Source organism: Acanthopagrus latus, chromosome 18 (assembly GCF_904848185.1).
Source record: "Acanthopagrus latus isolate v.2019 chromosome 18, fAcaLat1.1, whole genome shotgun sequence".
NCBI classification, from domain to species: Eukaryota; Metazoa; Chordata; class Actinopteri; order Spariformes; family Sparidae; genus Acanthopagrus; species Acanthopagrus latus.
Genome location: NC_051056.1, coordinates 28,333,437 through 28,358,932, shown reverse-complemented (window position 1 = coordinate 28,358,932; position 25,496 = coordinate 28,333,437). Strand labels below are relative to the sequence as shown.

At 44.0% G+C, this 25,496-nt stretch overlaps 1 protein-coding gene across 3 annotated transcripts in view; it reads left to right on the top strand.

Moving 5' to 3' along the window:
- The first annotated feature begins 10 nt into the window (after positions 1-10).
- The window catches only part of slit3 (slit homolog 3 (Drosophila)), a 253,595-nt gene continuing 228,109 nt past the window's right edge, over positions 11-25,496 (top strand). The window contains exons 1-3 of one of the 3 annotated variants that reach the window (XM_037076548.1): positions 11-204; positions 2,055-2,178; positions 20,314-20,385. In XM_037076548.1, the coding sequence (XP_036932443.1) occupies positions 162-204; positions 2,055-2,178; positions 20,314-20,385 (239 nt within the window). In that variant the 5' untranslated portion in view covers positions 11-161. Of the gene's footprint in view, positions 205-2,054; positions 2,179-3,611; positions 4,258-20,313; positions 20,386-25,496 lie in introns of those variants that run through there. The other 2 variants (XM_037076546.1, XM_037076547.1) reach the window with 2 other exon arrangements.

Genomic DNA, 25,496 nt, shown 5'->3' with positions numbered 1-25,496 from the left:
AGAGGTTTTGAGTTGAGAAAAATGAAGCGGAGTTACGCTGGTGGAGCGGAGAAGACGAGAGAAGAGCGAACATGTTTTTTTTTTTTTAAATCAAAACTACCAAAGATGTCAACTTTTTTTCGAGTGACACCGAATGTAGCCGCAGGTTCTCTACAACAGAGATGAAGCGGAGAGAGACACAGGGACGCTTTTCATCGCAAAGATGTGAGTATTAAAGCAGTCGACATGGTAAACTATGTTAAACATTGATTAATGTTATTATCAGTTACAGTAAAAGCGTTGAGATGATTCACTTGTTAGATAATAATCCTCAAGAAGGATTTTAACACTAGAACGGCCAAGACGGTCATTGACCGTTTTCAAATGTATGTTTATGTGCAAAAACTTTGTTGAATGAAAACATGCAGTACTGCTGTTAACTTACCTGACTTTTCCCAAAAGTGTCTGTATTTGAATTTGGATTTAGAATAGTTTTTATATAAATTACACAAAACACAAAGAAAATATTATATGAATTACCTATTTCGGCCATAAACAGTCATATTGACCGCACATCATTTCGGGCGGTTTGCTGCCTTCTTTGTCTCTCTAGTCTCTAACAGTGTTCGCAGTCTCCAGCTGTGCCTCTTTGCGAATTTACTTGTAATTATTATTTATAGTTGTATTTTATAGCCTGGTTTGGCACCATGAGCAAACAAAAACGGGAGTTCCCCTTCATGAAACAACAGCAGAGCTGTTCAACACAGTGTGGTGATGCGACTTATTTCTTGTATTATATATTAAGTGTTAAATAAAATGTTTCATAATCAAATAAGTTGCTTTTGATAGTCAATTTTCTTGTTCTGATTTTTCTCTTTTAAAATCTTGTGTAAATATCTGCAATAATTACGGTTTACTATGTGCAATGATATGAATATTGATAAATGTATGATTAAACTTGTTAAAATGTACATTTTGGTATTACTTTGTTTTTGTTTTTAAATATCATGACACAATGAATGCATTCATCACTCAGATGGGTATTTACATGAGAGATTATAGAGTTTAAAATCTAGCGGTCAAGTAGTGTTGGAATTCCGTCTCTTCTAGTGTTAAGGACTTTATCTAGTTCAACTAAGTGGTAACACAAGATACAACAATATCCAGGCTGAACCTACTTGCTGCTGCCCACATTGAAGACCTTGTGTTGAGGTGAGAATAAAACTTTTGTCAGCGCAGTAAGATGTGGAGGGCCCCAATGACTGGGTTTGCCTTGGGTTAAATACGCCCCTGTATAGAGTTGTGCTTTTCTGAACATTGTTGTAGCCACTTAGCATTCTGTGGCTATTCCATGTGCACACAAGTCAAATGATATGTGTCACATTATTTATGGGGACCAAAAATATTCAGATGTGTCACAGAACAAACAATCAAGTGAGACATCGAATATCCTTAACTTATTGTGAATCGCGCACTTTAGGATGTGTCACTCCTGCATGTTCACTCTTGGTCGTAATAATAAGATCCATGTGCAGATGGGTTTTCTCCACAGAGGAGCCCGGCTTACTGAGCAGGCTTCTCCCTCCTGTGTCTCCCTGAGTATGGCCGGCAGGGAGGAAACCTCGGGGCAGACCCAGGAAACTCCAGAGGGATGTAATCTCACTGAATGCCAGGGGGAACCTGCAGGGATCCCCCGGGAGGAGCTGGAGTTAGCTGCTGAGGAAAAGAGCTGTGCTGCTCTGCTTTGCCCTGCTGCCGCCATCGATCGGAAACTGAGAGCAGCTTCATTTTCAACATGAGGGAGGGTTTTCAACAAAACAACTTCAGATGAAAAAGGAAAAAAAAAAGAACATGAGATCAGAATCTGAGGATAGAGAGCATATCCAAACATCAGAAATGGAATTAATATGGGTCACACATCTGAACACACCGCTGAAGCTGAACAGAGCTCACAGTTTGAACAGCTGATTGCAGACGGTTCATTTCATTCAGCTTCATTTTCTAAACACTTGAACTCAGATGATTTCAGGTTTACAACTCGATGCTATAATACGTGATGTTTTCTTCGTCCTCAGCAACAACCACCAGGCGAGGCTCTGAACAGATCGAACATCAGGAGACACATCAGGCTTCAGGTGTGAATGTTCACAGCGACTCATGGAGGAGAAGAGGAGACATGCCATCAAAACACATCTCAAAGTAACTAATTACTGCAATCAAGTCATTTTTGGTACTTTTGGTAATTTTACTTGTACCTCAGGATAAATTACACCATGTAGTTACTTTTAAAATGAGTGGAACATCTTCAGAACACCAAATAGTTTTACTTTTATTTATCTTGAGCATCAGAAGAGACACTGAGATACTCACCGTTCATCAGCTGCATTTTACATTTAAGGTCAATTATCAGATGCTTTTGTCCTCTGATGGTGGTGGCTGCCATAGATGGTGCCAACCTGCACATCAGGAGCAGTTTGAGGTTCAGTGTCTTGCCCGAGGACACCTTGACATGCAGACCAGGGGAATCTAACCAGCGACCTTCAGATAACAAGATGCTGGCTCTGCCTCTGAGCCACAGTCAGACCCTGCAGAGGAAAAAAAGATTGTTTTAATTTTTGTGCATTTGCAACAATCTTCCTCAAATGAGCTGAATTAATTAGGCAGAAACTGATTTAATGAGAAGAGAAACTGTTTCATTACTGATGAGTCTTTATAGAAGTTCTCTCTTCCACCAATAGAGGGCAGCAGCACTTCTGCAACCTGCAGAGGATCCAAGTCTGTTCACCTCACTGCTGCACTGCATCTGTCCCAGAGTCACTGAGCAGAGACTTTAACCGAGATTATCAACAAATAACCAAAAATCTGAACTCAAATCCAAGTTTATGTTCATATTTAAAGATTCATTTAAGCTCATAGGTGACCTTAAATCTCAGTTTAATGCATCTGAATCCAAGTTTTTTGTGTGCTGTTAAATCAAACTTGGATGTGATCAGACAACATTTCTGTGTCAGCGTGTTGTTGAAGCATTAATCAGTGATGCTGACACACACAGACACTCTCAGGGGGATGATGTCTGCAGCAACTTGAAGATATGGCTCATAAAAAAAGACTTGACTCCAAACCAACTGATCACAAAGTAAATCATCAGGATGATCTAGAGGAGGCTGCTGGGAAATTAGCTACAAAACAAGTGCTGTAATAAGTCACTGCTGCTGTTTCACTGTGTGGGAAAAGAAGCAGAGTTCATACAGCAGCACGGAGGGTTTCTGTGGGGAAGATAAGGGACGAGAGAAAGTTTGGAGAGCTCTCTGGTGACATCAACAGAGAGAGAGAGAGACAGAGAGAGAGAGAGAGAGAGAGAGAGAGACAGAGAGAGAGAGAGACAGAGAGAGAGAGAGAGAGAGAGAGAGAGAGAGAATTTTGGGGGAAACCGAAGTACAAATCTGTCTGCCTCTCTCACTCTCACAACTTCCAGGCGGACCAGTCTGTGTTGCGCCTTCTGCTCTCTCAACTTTTTTTTGTTTTTTTTCTTTCTCTGATTACAACTCCTCTGCAAACTCTCACTTTCTTCCTCTCCTTCTTCTTCTTCTTCTCCTTCTTCTGTTTTTTCTCTCTCTCTCACTCACTGGCAGCGGAGGGATGTTCTCTGGGAGGAGGTTACACCCGAGCTGAAACATTTTCACCTTCAGGAGTCAGGAGGCTGAGTTTGTGAATGGGGGGAGACTTTTTACGCATCGAGCTTTGAGTGACGCGCGGAGATGTTTTAGAGAAGAAAAAACTTCATATTTTTTTGTTGAATCCTCATTTCTTCTTTCTTTTCTTCAATGGAGAGGCAGCGCTGTGAGGAGCTCCTGACTGATCGAGCCTCTTGTTGAGAGAAACTTTGCCGAACTTCTCCAGCAGCGAACTTAATTTGATTTCTCTCATCACTTTAAAAAAAAAAAAAAAAATCCCACCACGCAGTCGAACGGCCTTTCTTGACCTTTTTTTTATTTTCATTTTTTTTGCGGGATCTTTTACTTCCACGATTTTCACCCCCGCGGATTTTCAATTAACTTCGCGTTGGAAGTAATCTGAGTGGATAATCATGCCTCCGATCGGACCCGAGAAGCGGGCAGCGCTCTGCCGGGTTTGGGCTCTTGTTTTGGCGCTGCTGCTGTGCGCTGCCTCGGTGACTGGATGCCCACACAAGTGCAGCTGCTCCGGGTCGCATGTGGACTGCCAGGGTCTGGGTTTGAAGACTGTGCCTAAAGGAATACCGAGGAATGCCGAGCGACTGTAAGTGAAATCTCAACGACAGTTTAAAGCAGATTTTTATTGTCATCATGTATTGTGCGCCATGTGGCCGTGTGGTGCGCTTTATTCTCATATTCCTGTGGGGAAACATCTGAACTGTGTGCAGCCTGCATGTGTAAAACTTAAGGTGAGGTTTGAGTTATCAGAGGTGATGCAGAGGCGACCTGTCCGTTAATGTTTAAAGGTGCATTATGTATATTTAGAGACTAAATTCCAGGAGAAGTGAAGAAGAGAAAATGAGTCATGATTGATTTGAACTGAACAAACAACCTGCAGAGTTTCATGCAGTTTTACTTCTCAGTGTCCATCTTTTAGATTCACCTTGATTTCAGGTTTGGAAATCCATCAGTTACAGACAAACATCTACTATCTGAATTTAAGCAGCTTTTCCAAAACTCAAGTCAGTTTTTTTTAATTCAACCTAAAAATCACAATAAAAGTGAAAATGAAGCTTTCTGATTGGAGCAGGTCTGAACCACAGTGAGAAAGTATGTACATAAGACGTGTCCTTGTGTATACGTAACGTATCATCCTGCTAGTTTCTGCTGTGAGTGACTAAATTGACCCACAATCTGTGATCAATGTGATCAATTTTCAGAGACTGACGGGTATAACTCAACATTTTGTTGCTCTGAAGTAAAATAAAACCTTTTATACACGTTAAGTGAAATGAATTTATTTATATTGGTGCTGGCCTTGCAGACTTTTTAGAGGCATTTAAAGCTCAATAACTCTGATTAATAGTAAAATGATCCACCATTAATTACCTCTATACTTTTGGAAAACTAGGGCTAGTTTCCTGAGGAAAGTTACAAGTGTTTAATGCCTCCTGGCTGAGAGCGGATACCACTCTGGTTCTGGATGGTGCACATGAAACTGCCCTAAAGTTCACCGGTGACCCCCGTGAATGGAGGCAGTAAAGCAAAAAACAGTCCTGAAGCAGCTTTTAGAGTCAGCGTTTAAGTTTTAACCAGGTCAAAACGAAAGGTGAGAAGAAGCTGTGAGCTCCTTAAATCTTTTTATACTCGTCCACGCTCCCTTCGCTGGGAGACTTTCCAAAGTTTTTCACCGCTTTGTGAAGTTGAACCAGATCCTCAGTGACTTGTGTGAAATCCTACACAATGTTTTTTTTTCTCCCGTAAAGAAATACGTTTAGTGCCTTTTTTTTTTTCCTTTTCTCCCTGACCTGGCGACAGTAAGTTTCAAATGATATTCAGTCCTCGGGCAGGGACGGACCTCTGACTGACGCTGCTGCCACCTCCAGCCTGATCTTGACACGTATACACCCCCGCAGCCACACACATGCACTCCCACAAACACACACACACACACACACACACACACACACACCTACGCCCGTTAAGGTATGGAAGCCATTATGCGTGATAACGGAGCAGCCAAAAGCTCCGCAGGGGATCAACAACAGACCTAACCCTGAGACAACAAACACAATCAGCGGGCTGCAGAAGGAAACGGGGGGCCATGCTAGTGGAGGTGGATGTTGGGGGGTAACTGGTGGATATGAAATAGCATTTGTGCGTGCATTTTCTACTTTTACACAAGTTTGTTTACATGCGTATTGATCTGTGTGTTGCTTGTGAACGCATGTGTGAGTGTGAACAGAAAAACCTCACCGGTATGTCCTCTACCCCGCCGGGCTGCTGTGACCTCCCAGGACCTGTTGGCTTTTACACAGCAATCCCCCGAAGACATTTACACCCTAAATAATTAGAGCGGGCTGTGAAGGGGAGGTGGGATAAGGGGGTCCCCTGCCTCTCGCTGGGGTCCCTGGGGTGGAATATTTGGGGTAGCAGCGCCCCCCTCCCTCCCCGTTCACTCCAGAAACTATGTGTTTATGTTTCCCTGATTTATCCAGGTCAGTGTTTCAGCTGTGACTTTGGCCCAGAGTTGCTCTTTTCCTCCCTCTCTGCCTGCCTTCATCCTTTCTCTCTCGCTCTCTGCAGATATATTTTAGGGGAGTTTGAGATGGGAAACATTAAAATGGATGAGATTTCGGCTCTAAAGGTTACGGCATATGGGGAAACTTTCGGGAAAGAAGAGATGAGCATTATTGCCCTGAGCGGGGATTTGGGTTCAACGACTGGGATGGAAGTCCACATGGACGACAGATTCTGGAGACAAATGTGCCGAGTTTGTTCAGCTCCCGGTTTAAAATGCCACATTTGCATCAAAGTAAAGTTCCATATAGTTATTTCATTATTATCATTTTTATTCAGTAGTTTAGATTTTTAAATCATTGTCTTATGTAAGACACTCACATGATTGATGATTTTGGAGCTGAATTTTGTTTTTCAAAACATTTATACAGTCATCGGTGCGTCGCCAGTGTTATTGTGGATGTCATGCTGCTCCCGTAAACGACTTTTTTGTTATGACAGCGTCAACGTGAGGACACGAGAGAACCTTCTCGAAGGGAACAAAAACTGGCAATCAACGTTAAAATTAACTGAAGAGCCATAAATATATTCATATTTGTTGAATCTGTTATTTCAAAAGTTTCCTGGCAGCGAGATGTTCCGTTCGGTCGAAAAAAAAGCAAAGCGATGTCGCAATGTTGAGGTAACTGGATGGACGCTGGTATGCATCAGTTTGGCCGATGAAGCGGTGCTCTCTGACACACGGGGCTTAAAGGAACACTCCAGTGTTCAGTGATCACGCCTTCAGAGACGACTCTGAGGAGTGTGTCGCAGGTTTGTAGTCAGCTCTGATTCAAAAACACATTCGTCGGATTTCCCACGACGACAAAGTCCAGTTTGAAATGTCCACGGAAACTTCCAAAGCTTTAAATCACTATTGTACGGTTCCATAATCACCACTCTGCTGCGAGTCTGCATGATCGGTTTGTTCCAAACACTCATAATATTGCTAAATACAGTTTTCTGTTGTGGTCAGCTGTTTACCTTTGTCACAGGCGACCCTGTGTGCTCATGCCGAGTGCAGATGGAAAACAGAACAGGGCTGTTGTGTGTTTGTAGCTCTTGGAAGTTAAAAAAGTCAGCCTATATTTGATCCTGTTAAAAATCTCAACGGTGATCCATTTTGCATTTCTTTTCTAATTTTGATGTTTAGTTTGTTTTGCATGCAGAAGAAGTGAAGGTTGAGCCACAAACTGAATTGGCTTCTTCACAGAGGAGAGGATGTAGAGTTTCTCCATCGATGGTTGTCACAGACGAATCTGGAGTGGAAAATCTTGTTTTTTTTCAGCTACTACTCCTTTTTATCGCCCTCCCAGGCCACATGTACTGAATCATGTTCCAAATTTATTGAAATCAGGCAAAAGGACCTGATGAACAACCTTCGGATGCATGAATTAATGTCACTTTTTCATTGGATGACTCTGAACAGCTGCCTGGGAGGAAGGAAATCAGTCGAAAACGGTTGAAAAATCACCAGTTTGCTCCCTTAAACTCCGGAGTTAGCCCCCACGTACTCTCTTTATTATACACGCAGTGAGTAACTTTGAGTCCAGTTCACTTCCTCCACGTTCGCGAGTGCCGGGGTCCACCTGTCATAACTCCAGAGTGATTCTCTCTGAGAGCCCCGGGTTCTCTTCACCATTGTAAACAGAGCGTTTGGGCAAAAAATAAAGGTTAACGAGAGAAAAACAGTGGTGGCCTCGACACACACACACACACACGCACTCACAAAGATTACCTCGGGCCAGTCGGAGCCGTAATGTCCTCCTTGGGAAGCCACTTGAGACCTCATTTGCATCTAATTTGAGTGGAGGGTTTTTTTTTTTTTTTTTGGGGTGGACGGAGGGGAGGGGGAGGCTTAACAGGCTTAACGATGCTGGCTAAAAATGAATTGGAAAGCAGGCACAGCTTTTCTCTCCTGCGTCCAATTCACACCTGCCCCACAGGGGCGACACACACACACACACACACACACACACACACACACACACACACACACACACACACACACACACACACACACCCTGCAGTGTTGATTTGTCGGAGCCTCAGATTCCTCTCTGTTGCCCCAACTGCTGTGAAAATGTGGGGAAATTGAATGCTGTAAACTCTCGAGGGGACCAATTGATTGAGCCGCAATCAGGAACCTTTTTGTGCTGCAGTGTGTGTGTATGAGTGTGTGAATGTTTGTTTTTGAAATCCAGTTATGTGTGTGTGTAGTGTGCATGATCACATCTGATCTATATGACAAAGCGAGTGTGTGTGTGTGCGTGCGTGCGTGTGTGTGCTCAGTTGAATGAGTTCACTGCTGGAAGCAGCGAGCGGCCCGAGCCAACTTTACACAAACTAATTCTGATTTTAACTGCCTATTTTTCTGTTCCCCCTCGCTCGAGGAACTTTTGGCAAGGTTTTTACGAGCAACACCTTCTCTGCTTTCTCCGGCCTCGCCTGGCACTTTCCCCTCTTCTGTCTTTTCTTTCTGATTTCCCTTCCCAGCTCTTCTTCTTCTCAACCCCAGCTTTGTTTTTCTTTCCTACGTCTCTCTCGCTCCTTCCCTCCCCACCTCCATCCCTCTACCTTCCCTTTTTTTTCTTCTTCTTTGTGTTATTTTCCTCCTTCTTTCTGTCCGCCTCACTCCACCTTCTTTTCTTCTTCGCTGACCTCCCTCCTCCCTCTCAAACACACACACACACACACACACACACACACACACACACACACACACACACACACACACACCTCCAGTTTGCCAGCAGCATCTCTCCAGTAGAGTTTTCACAGCTCCCATTTCCCCTCAGCGTGCCAACCTACCACGGAGAGCAACAACAATACAGTCCTGCTGCTGCTGCTGTGTGTGTGTGTGTGTGCGTGTGTGTGTAGAATGGACACACACACACACACACACGTTCCAGCTCCAGCTTCTGGCTCTTATCAAACCTTGGTGTTGATTGGTCAGTGGACGCGGTAACCACCACACCCTCAGCTATGAGACGGCATTCCATGGTGGGACTGGAATATTTCTGTGTGTGTATGTGTGTATGTGTGTGTGTGTGTGATATCTAGATACTTCGTTGCTAACCTGTGCATGTGGCGGACCAGCAAATTTGTGCTGACACAGTTCCCATCCCGTTTAGATTCGGTCGACAGTGAATCTGTAACCACCAGAGATCTGAGCAGCTCCTCTCAGTTGTGGCTGAGCGTTCGACTGAAGTCAGAATTAAGTTGCTCTGTATACAAAAAAACTGCTCGCCGCAGCCAAGAAGTCACATAAGTCAAAGCTGCATTCCAGCCGTTTTGATAATTCCAACAAATCTCAGCAGGCCATGCTGTTTTGGTAATCGTCCAGCTTTCATGCAAACCGTTGGTGATATACTGTGTTTGTGCAGGATTTCTCTGCATGTGTAAAGTACTTTGAGGGAAGCTTCAGTCGGCACACATGCTTTGGTAACTGCTGAACAGACGCCATCATCCACTGAAGAGTGTTCTTTACTGTTATCGTGGGTACGATGGTGATGTAATACATCTGAGGAGCAGCCTGAGTGTTATTGCTATAGCAGACAAGTCTAAACTAAGAAGTCGAAACCACAATGAGCTTGCTGTTCTCACACAGGCTCTTAATGTCACGCCTATCATCTGCGGCCATCTCGTGGTGAGCATTTTGTGCCCTTCCAACTAGATTCTATCCAGTGATGGTTTGCCAGATGGCACGAGCGAGGGTAACCAATATTTAGGCTCCAGTTCTAGGTCAGTGGGTGATATTCTCCGCACCAAGTTTCTCCAGTGTGCGGGCAGTTGACCTTTTCTATATAATGACTTTCAGTCTGCCAAGTAGGCAGCCAGCTGGCACTGACGACGGGCTCTGCCCTTCTGGGAAACAGAGCAAGCTGGCAGCATTAAAACATGCAGACATACACAGTATTCACACGTACTGTACACACAAACAGTATAGAGCGGGTGAGGCGCACACACACACACACACACACACACACACACACACACACACACACACACACACACACACACACACACACACACACACACACACACACACACTCCAATCAGGCTCATACGATGGACAGTTAAAGGTTTACTCCACCAGTTTTACATGTTAAAGTGTGTTTACAGGGAGGAAGCAGCATCTAGTCTGATTAAAAATGCCGCCATTGTAATTTGCATTGTGGGAAATGTAGGCGACAGGTTTTGGAACGCAGTCCACTGGTCCAGCGTTGTACTCCAAAACACTTCTGGACTCAATGATCAGATGATGGTCAGACAGCAGAACCAGAGATGTTTTATTTGTTTTATCTCTTGAGTTCTTCTTTCACTTGCATTACCCACAATGCAGCAGAATCACTAATTGACATCTCAATTTATCAGATTACATGCAGCTTCCTCTGGAGCAACAAAAGGCTCTATTCGACCTCTCCACATATGCAGTAGTACGCCACTTCATATGTGTTAACTGGGTGGAGTTCCCCCTTTAAATGTATGTATTAATGTACACATAACCGTACTGCACTGACTTAAACGAAGATTTTGGATTGTTGCAATTTTGTTTGTAGTTTTGCTTCCATCTGTCAGACTCGTTACATCCACACATCACATTATATTGTCAGATGATCAGATAGGTTGCGAACAAGCCAACCAGATTATACAAAACACTTTATTTGGGGCAATCAGCTAGAAGTGAGCCGGCCGCGTGAGCACAAGAGCCAAAAGTATGGTGGGTCTAAGTTGGACCAGAAAGAAGAAGGCCTCTTAACTGTGATGGATGTTTGCAGCGAACAATTTGGGTTATTACTTCACAGTTTGCCTTCATTTTCTCTTCAAAGTGAGTTTTTCTAACCTGAGGGGTTAGTGTTTTAAAGCAACCTGTGAGATTGTCTGACAGCTTGTGGTCTTTGATTTCTTCCTTTTTTTTTTTTAAAGTTGCAAGAACTCAGCAATTAACTTGGTGTGCAGAGTGATATTATACAGATAGACGTGAAGGTTTGACGGCCACAACTACTAAAATAAGACCCGGGGTGTGTGAAACTAGAATTAGAACTAGAAAAACAACCTTTTGAAGTAGTCGGGACCGGCAGAAATGTCCTCACTCTCACAAAGATAGCACACACTCGGACATATGTGCTCACAGGAAAGCTGTGTATTTATATTCCAGAGTGAGATACATCGACATGCATGTTAGCAGCGTCAGAGGATTTATGCATGCGGCCACACACGCGCAGCGCACACTCATCATTAGGCGAGTGCAGGCGCAGATACCCACATGTACACACAGGCCGCTCGCAAGCTTTTACCAATTTAAACATGCAGTTGGTCGTCGTTTGGAAAATCTGACATATAACGAGAGAGAGCGAGGGAGCGACTGTGTGACATAGAAACTACCCCGAGTCACGAATGACCTTCTGTGACTCTGTGCAGAAACAGAAGTCCTCGTACCCGGAGGACTTCAAGAGTGTGTGTGTGTGTGTGTGTGCATGTTGTAACGCCAGTGTGGGTTTATATGTGTGTGTGTGCCGTACGCTTGGAGTCGTTTGATGTTAACAAGCTATGCCACTGTTTTGTTAGGCCACTGTCACCAAAGCAACACATTATATCCCTTCTGCAGGGACTTTTTCTCTTTCTCAGCGTGCCTCTCGCTTCACTATATGAGTGAGTGTGAACACTTTTTTTGTGTTTGTTTGCGTGCACGCGGCTCGTGCGCGCAGCGGTATGAGAGTGTGACTTGCACCGTAATTTTTATTTTTTTCCCTTTTCAGTCCGATGTTCAGCTGAGCTCGAAGTGACAGACTGTTTATGTAAGGCTGGGAGCTTATGGAGGAACTGGTCAGCGCTCAAGCTACGTCTCTATCACGCTTTCTCTCTCTCTCTCATTCATCTTAACCTCTCTCGTTCTTCTATCCCCTCGTTCACTCACTTCTTTTTTTTTCTGACTTGGCCTCCGACAAGGAAGCAGCAGTCCTCGTTCTCGTCAAGTGGCCTCTCAGTGGCCAAATTACCCCTCCACCCCTCCTCCACCACCACCATTCACTTACAGTACAGCGGTAGTAAATCTAGACAAAAAGCAATGCAGCCCTATAAACTCCCAGCAAAGAAAAGAGCTAACCAAATACAGCGCTGGTTTACGGCCCTTTTGGCTCGTGGCTCTACAAGAAAGGGATGCTTGCAGGCGACTCCCTAATGTGGTCGAGCCTGCGCGGTTAACAGCGACACCAAACTATGAATTTCCTGAGGTCCAGCCGCATTAACGTTGTATAGAGGCTACGAGGGGGAGAGACGAGATAGATTCTGACGGACAGCAAACAAAAAAAAGCAGCAGATGATGAAACAAAGAGAGGAGATGCATGACAAGAGGAGATGGGATGAGGAAGAAGGATTTACAGCTAAATGGTGGATAAAAGGTCGAAAGTCAGACAAAAGATACCGACATGAGAATAAAATTTAACCAGATTTAGAGTTCAGGAGCTAAAGTGCAGAGGGAGATTCCCCTTCATGGGGTGAAGAGAGCGTCCTCTCTCTGCTGTAGGTGAAATATTTAACTGACTGATGACTGACTCCTTTATCGTCACCGTCTCTCCCCTCCACTCGCTTTTCCTCTCCTCTTTTGGGAAAGAAGTTCTGTCATCTTTTGTTTAATCTCTCTCGTAGCATTGTTAGCATTCTGGACATCGCACGTTTCCAGAATAAGCCAAGATTCTTGGTTAATGTGTGGCGAGGGGAACTTTTGCCAGGAAAAAAAAAAGGTTAAATGTCGAGTGTCAGAATGTTTTCCCGCCAAGTATTCGGAGCCGACACGAGAAACATCTCCCACGGTGGGGTCAGTTGTCCAGGCTGTAAAAAACCCCGTCGCACCAGGCGAGCCATTGTCCTCCAGGCAGATTTCTCTCTGCGGTGTCAGCAAATGTTTGCTTTAGCTGTGTCAATTCTGCTGTGGCTGCGGAGTTTGATGGCTGTCTGTGAGCACGTTACCAGCTTCTAAGCCGAGCCTGAATGACTTGGATTCCGAGTCAGTCGGTCTCTGGAGACGTTGAGCGTTTTAAATCCTCCGAACAACAAACAAACAACATGATGGATGTGAAGACTGTGTGTGCTCGGATTTAAAAGGCCGCGTCACCAGCAGACGTATGAGTTCCAGAGGGATAGTGTTTGATTCCTGAGAGTTATGTGTCGCTTTGATGGGCGTTTTATCCATCACTTGGACAGATGAGAGGAGCGATGGTGAGAATGAAGTGGAGGCTCATGGAGTGAAGAGGAGATACAGAGTGAGGTGTATCCAGTTAAAGCATCACAGCAGCAGTTGTTTGGTAAGAGAGATGATTCCTCTGCTGCTTTCCTTCGTGCACATCTCCTCCTCAGAGCTGCAGCCAGGATTTTAGAAAAACCAGAAACTCGCGTCTGTCGGTGCCAAATTGAAAGTTTAAGAAAAAAAAAAGTTTTGTTTATTGTATTTTTCATTTAAATGTTCCACGGTTTCTTTGTCCGACAGGCTAAATGATGTTGTAGGGCTTTTTGAATGAAATAAACCTGGTGGTGACACATCGAATCATTTTGTTTATTTATGTTTGTCCTGGAAAAGATCAAGTTTATGGATACTGATTTTATATTGGTCTGAACCTTTGGTCTGCGCTCGCTTGAACACAAGCCTTTTGCCGTCCCGTATGATGTGAGTGCCCAAAACTTCTCAGTGATGATTGCCGTGTATCCCCGAGAGCAGCTCTGTAATAGGAGAGAGCTCAGGACCTATTAGCGTCACTGTGACGGAGATTCAAAACAGCAGTAAACGGTTGCACAGGAGAGACCGAACTTTCCAAACGCTATAGACTCGTGTAGACAATACACGGTCTGCAAACAAAGACCAGGGTGGAGCACGTCGTTCTTTTGATTGCTTTCCGTGATTACATTGTTTGACTTTTTGATTTTTGTGACATGTAATTGTTTATATAGCAACAAAGAGGATAGAATTGAATTTTCAACATGACTCCTCTTTTGATCGTGAATTCTTCATCCTAAGCTCGTCAAAGTAAAATATGTAAACTGACGTTTTCTATCCAGTTTAACGTCAACAAAGACATTTTTCACCAGCTGGCTGAAGTTACAGTTCTCCTCATATTACACTTGAAGTGAATGTTAGTTATTGTTGGTCGACCTCTCGTAGATTCATATTCTCACTCCAAACTTGTCAAATTCAGCAGCTTGGTCAGCGGCACCTGATGCAGTTTGTATAATACATTAATAGACTTTCAATATAAAAGCCTGCTGACTCACAATTCACATAGTATGACACATTATGACTCCAGGTTAGGTTTCGACTTTCTCCATAGTTATGTTACATCATTCTTTGAGTTAAACTGCCTACAAGTTACCCGAATGACGTAACTCACATTATCATTTAACATGACGTGACTCACGTAACCTAAGTGACAGAAGTTCAAAGTGCTATGAATGAATGAATGAATGAATGAATGACCACCTCAGCATGGAGAAATTAGAAAACGCCGCCCTTGTGTTCTCATGTGGACAGCGAATCTGCATACGTTGTGTATCGATGACACCATCGCCCCCACCTTGACCTCTAGCCTTTGACCTCTTAACCCCACGATGTCTCATAACAACAACAACAATAGCGGACTACATGCCATTTCTGTCTTCTTATTGTGTTCAGTTTCTCCTTCAACTGTCTGTTTGTATACAGCTCGCAAGCTTTACACGCATGCTCTTCTTCTGTGTTTTTGGTGAATTTCTAGCGCCACCTATAGGCCTGGAATACCAACTAAAGCGCATTGAGTCGTTCACAAGGGATCTATTTGGACACAAATATTCTTGAAACGATGCCGTGGAAGACAGGGGGGAAAAAGATAATTTTGGTGCGTGCGGACATGGCAGCAGTCAACACGTTCAGGAACTCTTGTTTAATAGCTTAAACAAGCTTTAATGTGCTTCATGAAAAAAAGTCACAAACAGCAGCTGCTTATCTTCAGGCACTGCTGGACGCGTGTTTATCTCACTGTGTAGACGTCCACCTATATGTGTGTTTCCTGGCCTCCTCCCTCTGTCCTGATTGGACCAGAGGGTTTAATCCAACATAATGCTGCTCCTACTGCCTTTTTAAGCTTTGTGTCAAGTGAGGTAACAATTAGTCAGTGCAGGTCTCCCCTTGTCATATCCACAGATTTGAAGTGGATGGATTACGATTGTAACGCGGGCCGACGGCGGAGCAGCTTGACGCCTGGCCCCTGCTCCTGGTGACAGACGCACTGGAGAGCGCGGGGCTCACAGGAAGAAGGAAGAAGGCAATTAGGATTCCTTGCGTAACTTCAGAGATTTAGAGAGCGAAATTGAGCATACCTAAGAGAGAGAGCGAGAGAGAGAGAGAGAGAGAGAGGGATGATGGAGGACAAGAAAGAAGGGAATGAGAAAGTGAAGTGCTACAAGAGAGCTTTGTGGAAAATAACAGGAGATTAGCACAGGAAGCGAACGCATTCTGAAACGAAGCGTCGGACGCGGAACAACAAAGGATGAAAGGGAAAGGATGGAGCGATAAGGATGCAGTGCCTGATAGAGTGAGAGAGAGGAAACGTCAGAGTGGTAAGAGTCAGAACAGAGAGAGAGAGAGAGGAAACTGTTTGCAGCGGTGAGTCGTTACTCCTCTTTTGGCTACGAGATTGAAAACGACAGAAGTCAAAGGTCAGAACAGAAACAGGACGGATTGAGACGGAGAGAGAGAAAGAGAAACACGACTGACCGGCCGACAACCCGGCGTGTCAAACATTTTAACTCGTGTATTCTCTTTAATATTTCACGGTTTAGCGCGGCGGCGGTCGGCTCAACTCTTCATTCCATCGAGCTCTGGGGAGTCTTTGTCACCTGATCTGTCATTTGTTGAACATTCCTCTCTCGTAGTTATTTCTCTGTTTTCTCTCGGTCTCTGTGGTGTAGCCAACCAATAAAGCTGTGCTGTAAATGAATCAGACACACACACACACACACACACACACCAAACCTGTGTGTGTGTGTGTGTAAAGTCAGACCAGTACGCTGGTCCAAAGCAGCCAGACTGTAAGGTTGACTGGTTTCAGTGGTCTGGGGTGAGATGTGGTGGGTGGCTGTCTGGGCCTTTGTGTGTGAGTGTGTGTGTGTGTGTGTGTGTGTGTGTGTGTGTGTGTGTGTGTTGTAAGGTATATTAATTCCCTGAACACCTGCTGTTTGCATTCTCGTCTTATCCCATCGTCACACAAACACACGTGCAGCGTACCTCTGCCTCTCATGGAAACAAACAGCGGTTAGAGCTTTTGTGTTAAAGCCTCGTTAGCTGTCTGACTGCCAGCTGGTCAGTTAAATTTAAAGTTAAGCTTTACAGCTGGGTGGGACGGACACCCACACTCCAGCGGACCAGGTGCATTAAAGAAAAAGGGCCGCCTGGCTCACTTGTTAGTCATTCAGATCCACTGCAGCACTTTTGATTGCCGGTACAGATAAAATGCAGTTTTTTGTCCCATCTGGTTGCGGAGATCAAACCCCTGCAAGTGGATTTAACATATTTTAATGTCTCATGTTTTCACGATGGCCAACGAGCAGATGCAGCAGAATAAGTCATGTGTGCAAATCTGTAGTCGTCTGCAGCTGGTCTCTGACTGAACGCTACGCTGTGAAGATTGTTGTAAAGCTTCTCGTCGTTCTTCATTTTTTTTCCTCGGCTTCATTATTGATTTGTCTCTTACACATTAATAACCTTCAGTTCTGTGTCAAGTAATGACCCACCATGGACCGAGTTTACTCACTGATTCCCGACCTGATCCTCAGTTCAGCAACGGCCACATCAAGTTTCAATGAATGAGTGAAGAATATAACATGACAAATATAAACAGGTCCTGTTATTAGATCTGGATATTAATATCCAGACCAGTCGGCCGAATCCTTTGTAGTTAATTACCGACATCTTAGCACGTAGAAGTTCCCACAGTATTAGTTACAAACTTATGCAAGTGTGCTAAACGGCCAAAACATGAATTAATGTTTATTTTACTGACTGAACGTCGTTCTGCACATCCCACATCTCTTTTTTCACACGTTACAGCCTGTTTTATCAGTTGGTTTCACACCACGTCTTGTTTCTTTCTGCCGCTGGCCTTGAGGTTTCAGGCGCCGGTGCCGATGCCGTCGTTCTCCACCTGGACCCCCCTGTCCTCGCTGTTTGTTTGTCTCCAGAGCAGTTTCCCTGGTGAGAGCAAGAGTTTCCACTGTGAACAAGAGAAAGATGGAGATAAGGATGGAGAGATTAGCTGAGACGGCGGAGGAAAAATGTAGCCGACTGTAAAAGAGTGAAAGATTGAGATAAAAGAGGAGCGATTAGGGGAAACAGAGAAAAACAGAGGAAGGCGAAGAAAAAGTGTTTAGTCAACTGTGAAACAGTGATAGATAAGACAGGAGAGATTGAGAGAGAGGGGGACACAGTGAAGGGGGAGATTAGAGAGAAAAGGAGAGGATGGCTGGGAACACGGAGGAAACGTACGACTCACACTTTGACATTGAAAAGCTGTGACTGGAGAAAAGGAGAGAGCTAAAAGATGAAGGGAGGGAAAAAAAAACCTGAGAGATTGTCGCCAAATGTGAAAAGATGAGGAGAGATATGTGGTGCGACAGAGAGGAGGAGGAGGAGGAGGAGGAGGAGGAGGAGGAGGTGAAGTGATGAGGAACACAAGTTTTCAGATTGGATTCTGCCTCAGAGTCACTTGAAAGTGAAGAGTGGTTATTTGATATTTGCAAATCGACAAGGAAAAAAAAACAAAAAAAACCTCTGTTTCTGTCATCATCGTGGAAGCTGCTCTTTCCTTAAGCTGAAAATGATAAATCAATGCTGTATTGAGCTTTTTTGTCGCCACGTCCAAGAGGGCTTATCAAGCTGCCTTCGCTTTCCAAGGAACTGGCAAATTACGCTCCTGCTGAAAGCCCGTGACGAGAAGCAGCAGCAGCGAGCCTGGATGATGGTGAGGTGGCTGCTCTGGTCTCATAACGACACTGGCAAGATGGACGAGGCTCAAAGTCACTGAACATTTCATTTCTGCTTTTTATATTTTCTCGTATTATTGCTGCTGCTGCTGCTTCCACATGTTTGCAGGACTTCGTGACGCGGGGATTATCTGTGATTGTAATAAAAGCAACGTGACCGCACCTCAGAGAGATTTCTGATTGCACAAAGACATCCAGATAATTATTTTGGCATTTTGTGCTTTATTAGAAAAGACAGCGTGAAATGAAGGGGGGGGGGTGACGTTAGGATTACATATACAGCACCTTAGATCTCAGGCCTCGAGGGGGACGGATCGTAAAACTTCATTTAAAAATGAGGTCATATGTTATCGGAACTTTTTTGTTTTATGAAAACACACTGGGTGACATAAAACACTGTCCCACACATTGTTAATCCTGCACTAAAAGATGTTTTTTACCAGACTTGAGGCGACATCAGCGTTTCTTTGGCCTCTCTGCAACAATAAGTCCAGTTTTCATTCTGTTTTTAGCTCTGTTTTGGTCTCCACCGGCTCCTGAGGAGAACGTCTGGCTGCTAAATGCTCCACTGTGTTCGTCAGCTAGTCACTGACTCTTTCTGTCATTTAGTTGAGGGCAGTTAGCATTCAGCTAACTGAACGTTAGCCTGAAAGTGCTGGAGCTGCAGAGATCAGTTGATTGAAAGAAAATCAGCCTCAAACTGTTCTGATAAAAGTGAAAATGTGAATCATTTCCTGGTTCCAGTTAAATGTGATGAATTGCTGCTTTTCTTCATCACTCATGAAAGTTAGAGGAGAGTCTTTGAGTTTTGGATAAAAGAAAGTGAAGTAGACTGAATGCTGAATCGGTTAATTATGAAGTTATCTGCCAACCAAGACGATGAGCTGACAGACCCTAAAATTTGGCTGATAATTCTCTGTAGATTCATTATAGCGAGAGGTCAGTTCATCTGATACTGATGGTGATATGATCTGATCTCTTCTCTCCTTGATGATTTATATCTCTGTCTGCTGTAGTCAGTGGTCTTTGTTCGGCGGTCTCTTCATGTGACCCCCCGGTTGTATCAGATGAGATATTGGAACTATTTAGTTCTGCAGGACCTGTTGTGGACCCGGGAACACGTTCTGGGCTTTGGGAGGCGCTGCCCTGGACCCACCCGGCCCTCCCTGTCTCGGGCCGGGGTATGGCTCTTATTAGTGTTCCCTGCCGCGGCTGCTGGGGGAAAACCTTTTGAAACCTAATATGGTCTTAAATCAGATTTATAAATGTTTAGGTGTATTATGAAAAACACACACACAGGCCGCCTTGGCAAAAACCAGACTTTGTTTATGTGTATGTGTGAGTGTGAGTGTGAGTGTGTGTGTGCGTGTGCGTGTGTGTGTGTGTCTGAAGGAAAGAGCCGTGTGTGTGAAACAAGAGAGAAAATTGTGTGTGTTGTTTGTCCGCTGCTCTCGTGTGTGTGTGTGTGTGTCTGTGTGTGTTTTTCTTCCTCGCTCTAATTCCTCCAGTACGACAGCGTTTCAATAAACAGCATACACACACACACACACACACACACACACACACACACACACACACACACTCAGGCAGTCAGTTCATGTTGCAGTGTGCATACATTGTGCAGCCGGAGTTAAAACAGATTGAATGACATCCAGGAAACACGATAAGCTTTTAAACTCTGATGATGGAAAGAGAAAATAATTTCATCCCACTTTCTTTTTTTTTTTCTGCTGGAAAAATTTGCTTCTCAATAATTCGGAGCAGCGCGAGCTGGAGTGTGTGTGTGTGTGTGTGTGTGTGTGTGTATGTGTGCTTCATTCTCCCAGTGCCTGTACGGTCGGAGTGTTTGTGTGTTTTCGTTTGTGTTTGTTTGTGTGTGTGTGTGTGTGTGTGTGTGGGCTCTGACGCTGCGGGGCTTTCTCACGCTTCGTCCTGCTGCCACATTCATTAATTTGACTTGAGTGAGAACACACTAACACACACGTTCACTGAACTTCACTTCCTTTTTCTTTTTTAGCAAAGACACGCTGTATTATATTCACACTGTTGACTCTAGAGATCTGATTTGTGGCCTCTGTGTTTCTCTCTGTAGGGATCTGAACAGAAACAACATCACCAGAATCACCAAGGTGGACTTCTCCGGCATCAAGAACCTCAGGATTCTGTGAGTTTGTGTCTTCTTTGTTTGTTTCAGCATAAAACACAAAGTTCTGCAAAGATGATTCAGGGGTTAGTCCACACTGAGTTCATGCCCAGAGATAATGAGACAACTTCTCTTATTTCACTCTCACGTGCCATTTAGGAAGAAATCTGTTCGGGCCCAGTGGCTTTATCTTTATAGCAAATTGTTTGTCATAATTGCCCTGCAAAACAATTGCAAATGGAAGTACAATAGGATGAAACAACGAAAAATCACCTAACCAAAAGAACATGCTCCTGTAAATAGTTCAGAACCGGCCCAGTCAGCAGGAGAAAACAAATTCATGTTCATGTTTTATACAGACCACTGATTCCATCACATTCAACATGTCGTAAGCTTACGCACCGTCCTGACTCGTCTATGAAACGCGTCATGTAAAGTTCACCGTACTTGTTTACGACCTGACTACGATGTTGGAGTTTAGCGAGAACGGTGCCGAGCTGGTCACCGCAGTTTGAGACTGCGTTTCAATATTTGTAAATGTGAGGCCGCTGGATGTTTTATGACAAGGGACCAGAGAGTTCCAACAATTGTGACACTGCTGGAAGTTTTTTAAGGACCTCGCGATAACTTCCATCCCTGCTTGTGCCAACAGAGATTGGAAATTATTGAGGAGAAGTCAAAACATCTCCAGTTGAGTTTGTGGCGACAAAACGAGACCTCGGTATGTTCCTTCAGTGGTTGTGCACAAGATAACCTTTTGAATCTAACCGAACATGAAGAAATCTAAAGTTTTAACATATACATTGTTTGCAAAACTGTTAATTTCCAACATTTATCTTGGTGATGGTTAATTTAAAACAGATGTGCCATCTTAAAGAAAGCAGTTCACCTGAAGCAACGTGGACTTTCTATGTACAAACAGATGTTTGATCACACAAAGGTTTGGTTTCTTTTAACCATGCAGGTGATCGTTCACTCACCTCACCTTTTATCTGTAAACATCTTCTGTCAACCACACAACTGGCACATCAGAAGATTCTCAGTTATTTATTCAAACAAACATTCAGTCTTTGAGAGAACGTGTGTTGAATCTACCAGCAGGTCTGTTCTGGCCTCTTTCTTTTTTCCTCGCTGTGACCTGCATTCGTCTCTTTACAAGGAATCCCATTAACAAAAAAAACTGCCATGCTGGAGCAATTAGGCAAATGCTATATTTACCTAATAGGCCTGTATATGGCTATAGGGGAAACAAGTCTCCATAAAATAGAGTTTCCCATCCTAATGAGGGAATTCAGGGCAGCAGAGAACGTAAGTGCCCTATCCAAGGAGTCGAATTTTGTAATTACTGAATATTTACGAGGCTAAATAATAGAGTAATCGTGAGCTGACATGCCAGTAACAAGCAGCAAGACTCCTTATTTGTTACACAAGCAACACAACGACAAGATATTTAACCGGTGTGGACACGACTTTACACACAGATTAAACAGGTGAAGGAATTTGGCAGTTTCTTTACAATTGTTAGTGAGAAATTCTGAGTCATTGTTCATGTAAAGCAGTAAATAAAAAAAAGGTGATGTGACTCACAATTCTCTATTGTCTCCCATGTCTCTCTGAATCAGAGTTGGGGAATGCTGAACTTTTAAAGTTTTGCAATAATGAGACATCAGAGATACAAGAAGTCCAGAAAAAACAAAACAAAACAAAAAAACCCTTTGAGATCGTTTAAAGCTGCACAGACAGAGGATTTGTTTTAATGTGAAAAACACAATAAGTTGAGAATTAAAAAGCACAACACATGGATAATTACTTACACACACACACACACACACACTGTTAAAAGATGTTGATGAAGGTTCTCAGTCATCCGGTGTTAAAGGACAGCTTCGCAATGTTTAAGTCTATCTTGCAACGATAGTTACATTGAAAGGTTTTTGGTTTGCTGTAGCTGTTTCTTCTCACACTTCTCAGTTTGATGCAGTAGAAACTCTTCTCGGTCACGTTTTGTGGCGCTCCTGTAGTGCAGCGTTTTGAGGTGGTCGTGGTGGCTGGATGGGTCACACACTCTTGACTCTTCCTCTGAAGGACAGGGGTTCGCATCCCATTTGCAACCAACAGTCAAGAAGCACGTTAACATACATAACTTAACTTTATATGATTGAGGTAGTTACATTATTTTAATCACTTCCATCATGTGACAGAAGTTGGATCCAAGTGTTTCTTGTACCTAGACCAGCCGACGGTACAGTACAGCATAAAGTGCCCTATTGGAGGCAACTGGATTTGTTTCAGTGTCTTGAAGACGTGTCACCTCTCGTCCAAGAGGCGTCTTCTGTTCTAACTAACTGGAGGAGCTTCAGGCTTTTAAACCTCTGCGTGTGAGTGTCCTCACAGAGTTGTTAAGGGCCACGTGTGTGTCGTTGACCCAGCCGGCCTTCATGCTGCTAGCTTGCTAAGGCTAGGTGAGCCCAGGTGTGAACGGTTGTTCAGCTGTCTGGGGAGGGAACTCAGTACAACATTGTAGGTGGGTGACCTCTAAGCCCACCTCCAAAAACTGATGTTAATAACAGTCCAGAAGTCACAATAACTGTTACTGTTCATCAGCTGGCTTTATTTTGAAAGTCTTGGACTAAACATGTGGTTGTCAGCAAACATCTAAACCTGACATTTTATTTTCCAAAACCTCCTCTCCTTCTGTTTTCCGCCTTCGTGCTTCGTGTAGAAGAATCCACTGACAGCATCGAGTTACTGCTGATGTTTCTGCTGCTCGTCGTATCTGACCGGCTGCACTCAGCAGAGTGTGACTCCTCGTCTGCTCTCAGCTGTCCTAATTGACGTGAAGGGCTCTTTCAGTCTTCAGCCTCAAGTGGCTCAAATGTGTGTTTTTTGCTTGTGTGTGTGTGTGTGTGTGTGTGTGTGTGTGTGTGTGTCAGGCCTATAATAACTATAATCACCGTTGGCTTCATGCAGCTTCCCTCCTCACTCTGCTTTAACCAGACCGGCCGATAAAAATACACTCCCAGCACAAACTACGCCGAGGAGTGGAAATATGTTTATGCGTGTGTGTGTGTGTGTGTCTTTTTTGCGTTTTTAAAAGTGCGTTTTGTTTTAACTATAAACAAACTTGTGCAAAACCATAGTGGATGAAGTTTATGTACCGTCCGTCAGATAATGTTAACAGGTTACAAGAGAAAGAGAGAAAAAACTTTATTCTGTTCTGTGCATCCTGTGTGTGTGTGTTTGTGTGAGTGTGTGTGTGTGTTTGCGTGTATGTGTGTGTTTGCGTGTGTGTGTGTGTGTGTGTGTGTGTGTTTGCGTGTGGTGGGGCAGCAGCTCGTTTCATGTGGTTGGTGATAAACTGCTGTGACATTTCCCCACTCTAAATCTCTTAAAGAAACTGGGGAGGAGATGGCTTGGGAAAGAAAAGATAGTCAAGAGTCAAGTCTGAGACAGTACACACTCAGATGCACATGCACACACACACACACACACACACACACACACACACACACACACACACACACACACACACACACACACACACCCACACACAGACTGTTGCATATGATACCAAGGGATGGACAAAGGCATACATGGTCACACAGAATGCAGCCTTTAGCCTTATCTGTAGTCACATAGGTATTACTGTTACTTAGCAGACAACTACACACACACACACACACACACACACACACACACAGAAAATGCCTACGCTCTCTTAAGCCTCACACTCGTCCCATGGGAAAGGTTTGCATGTCGTTTAAGGCTCCTTACATTGTTCCCAGGGAGGCTAATGGCTGCAGAGTGTTTCTTAATGCCCCGTGCTCACATACAGGCTGGTAATTATCATTAATTAGCCCTGTGAAAATACTTAACCATTACATCTAATCAGACTTCTGTTAAACACCTCAACAAGGACTGCATGATTGTCATATTTTTACCTTGTTATTCTGCGACATATATACTGTTAAATACAGGATGCAGGATTTTTTTTTTTAATGGCTCGACTGAGGCTGTGCACGACGTCGCCATGGTTACAACCGCTGACAGTCACGAGTGTTGATACCGACGAAGCGACGAAGCTGCGATCTCATCGTTCAGCTTGAATGCTGCGAAATTTGGTTGCTTTTCTTGACTTTTCTTGACACTATCAGGTGTGTCCTGCATGTCTCACATTCACACCACGCCTCATTCATGCAACTAAATTCTTATCTGACCTCATTTAAGCGCATTATTCCACCAGTTTGAATTTGGTTAAAGCTGCTGTTAGCGTCGTTTTAGCCAACTTCATGTATGTTTTGCACGTAGCAGCCTCCTCCCTCCTCTACACTTGCATGACTCCTGTTGCCGTTTCCGTCATCCGCCGTGTCGACACCAGAACAGGCGGATCCTTCTCTCTGGACCGTCTCCTTGTGGAGCTCTCTGTCCTGATTGGATAACGTGGGATTTCTTTTCTTCTCTCTTGCTGCGTGAGCTGGGGGGAGGAGATATATGGGTTACTGGCAAAACGCTCTGCGACAGCGATTACTGTTGGAATACAGAGCTGTTGAACACTTATCTTAATAAGAAAATAACGCTTGCAGCAGCTTTGAATCAGGGCAGTCGGACCGTCCCAGCTTGTCCCTGCGTGCATACTCAATGCGCAACACTTAGCGTAATATGTCTGGCAGCTCTCGCATCACAAGATATATTCCAGATTGTGGCGAAATTGAGTAATTCCAAACAAATTTAGGACGTAGGTGAAAACTTGTGCTCGATATTGAACTCTTGGCTGGGAAACGTTTCATGTGGTTTCACCCGTTGTGCGTAAACAACAAGTGAAGTTAATATCCCCTGAAGTATTTCCTGATTTGCTGCGGAGGCCAAAGCGCTCTGTGTTTGCCACGAGGTAGCGTGACATCATCGCACGTTTCCTTTTTAATGGACGCTAAAACTTTTCTAATATGGTCGAGTGAAACAGCTATTAGACGCACCAGGCCCCACACACATGAAATCAATACTTGTTTTCTCCCTTTTCTCCATCTCCCCGTCGATGAGTAATGCCTGATACAGACCAATATAAAAACAATACCTCATCCCGACGATATGCCAGTATCGACTCCATGTGTTTGGCTTCGGACCCGCTTGCCTCT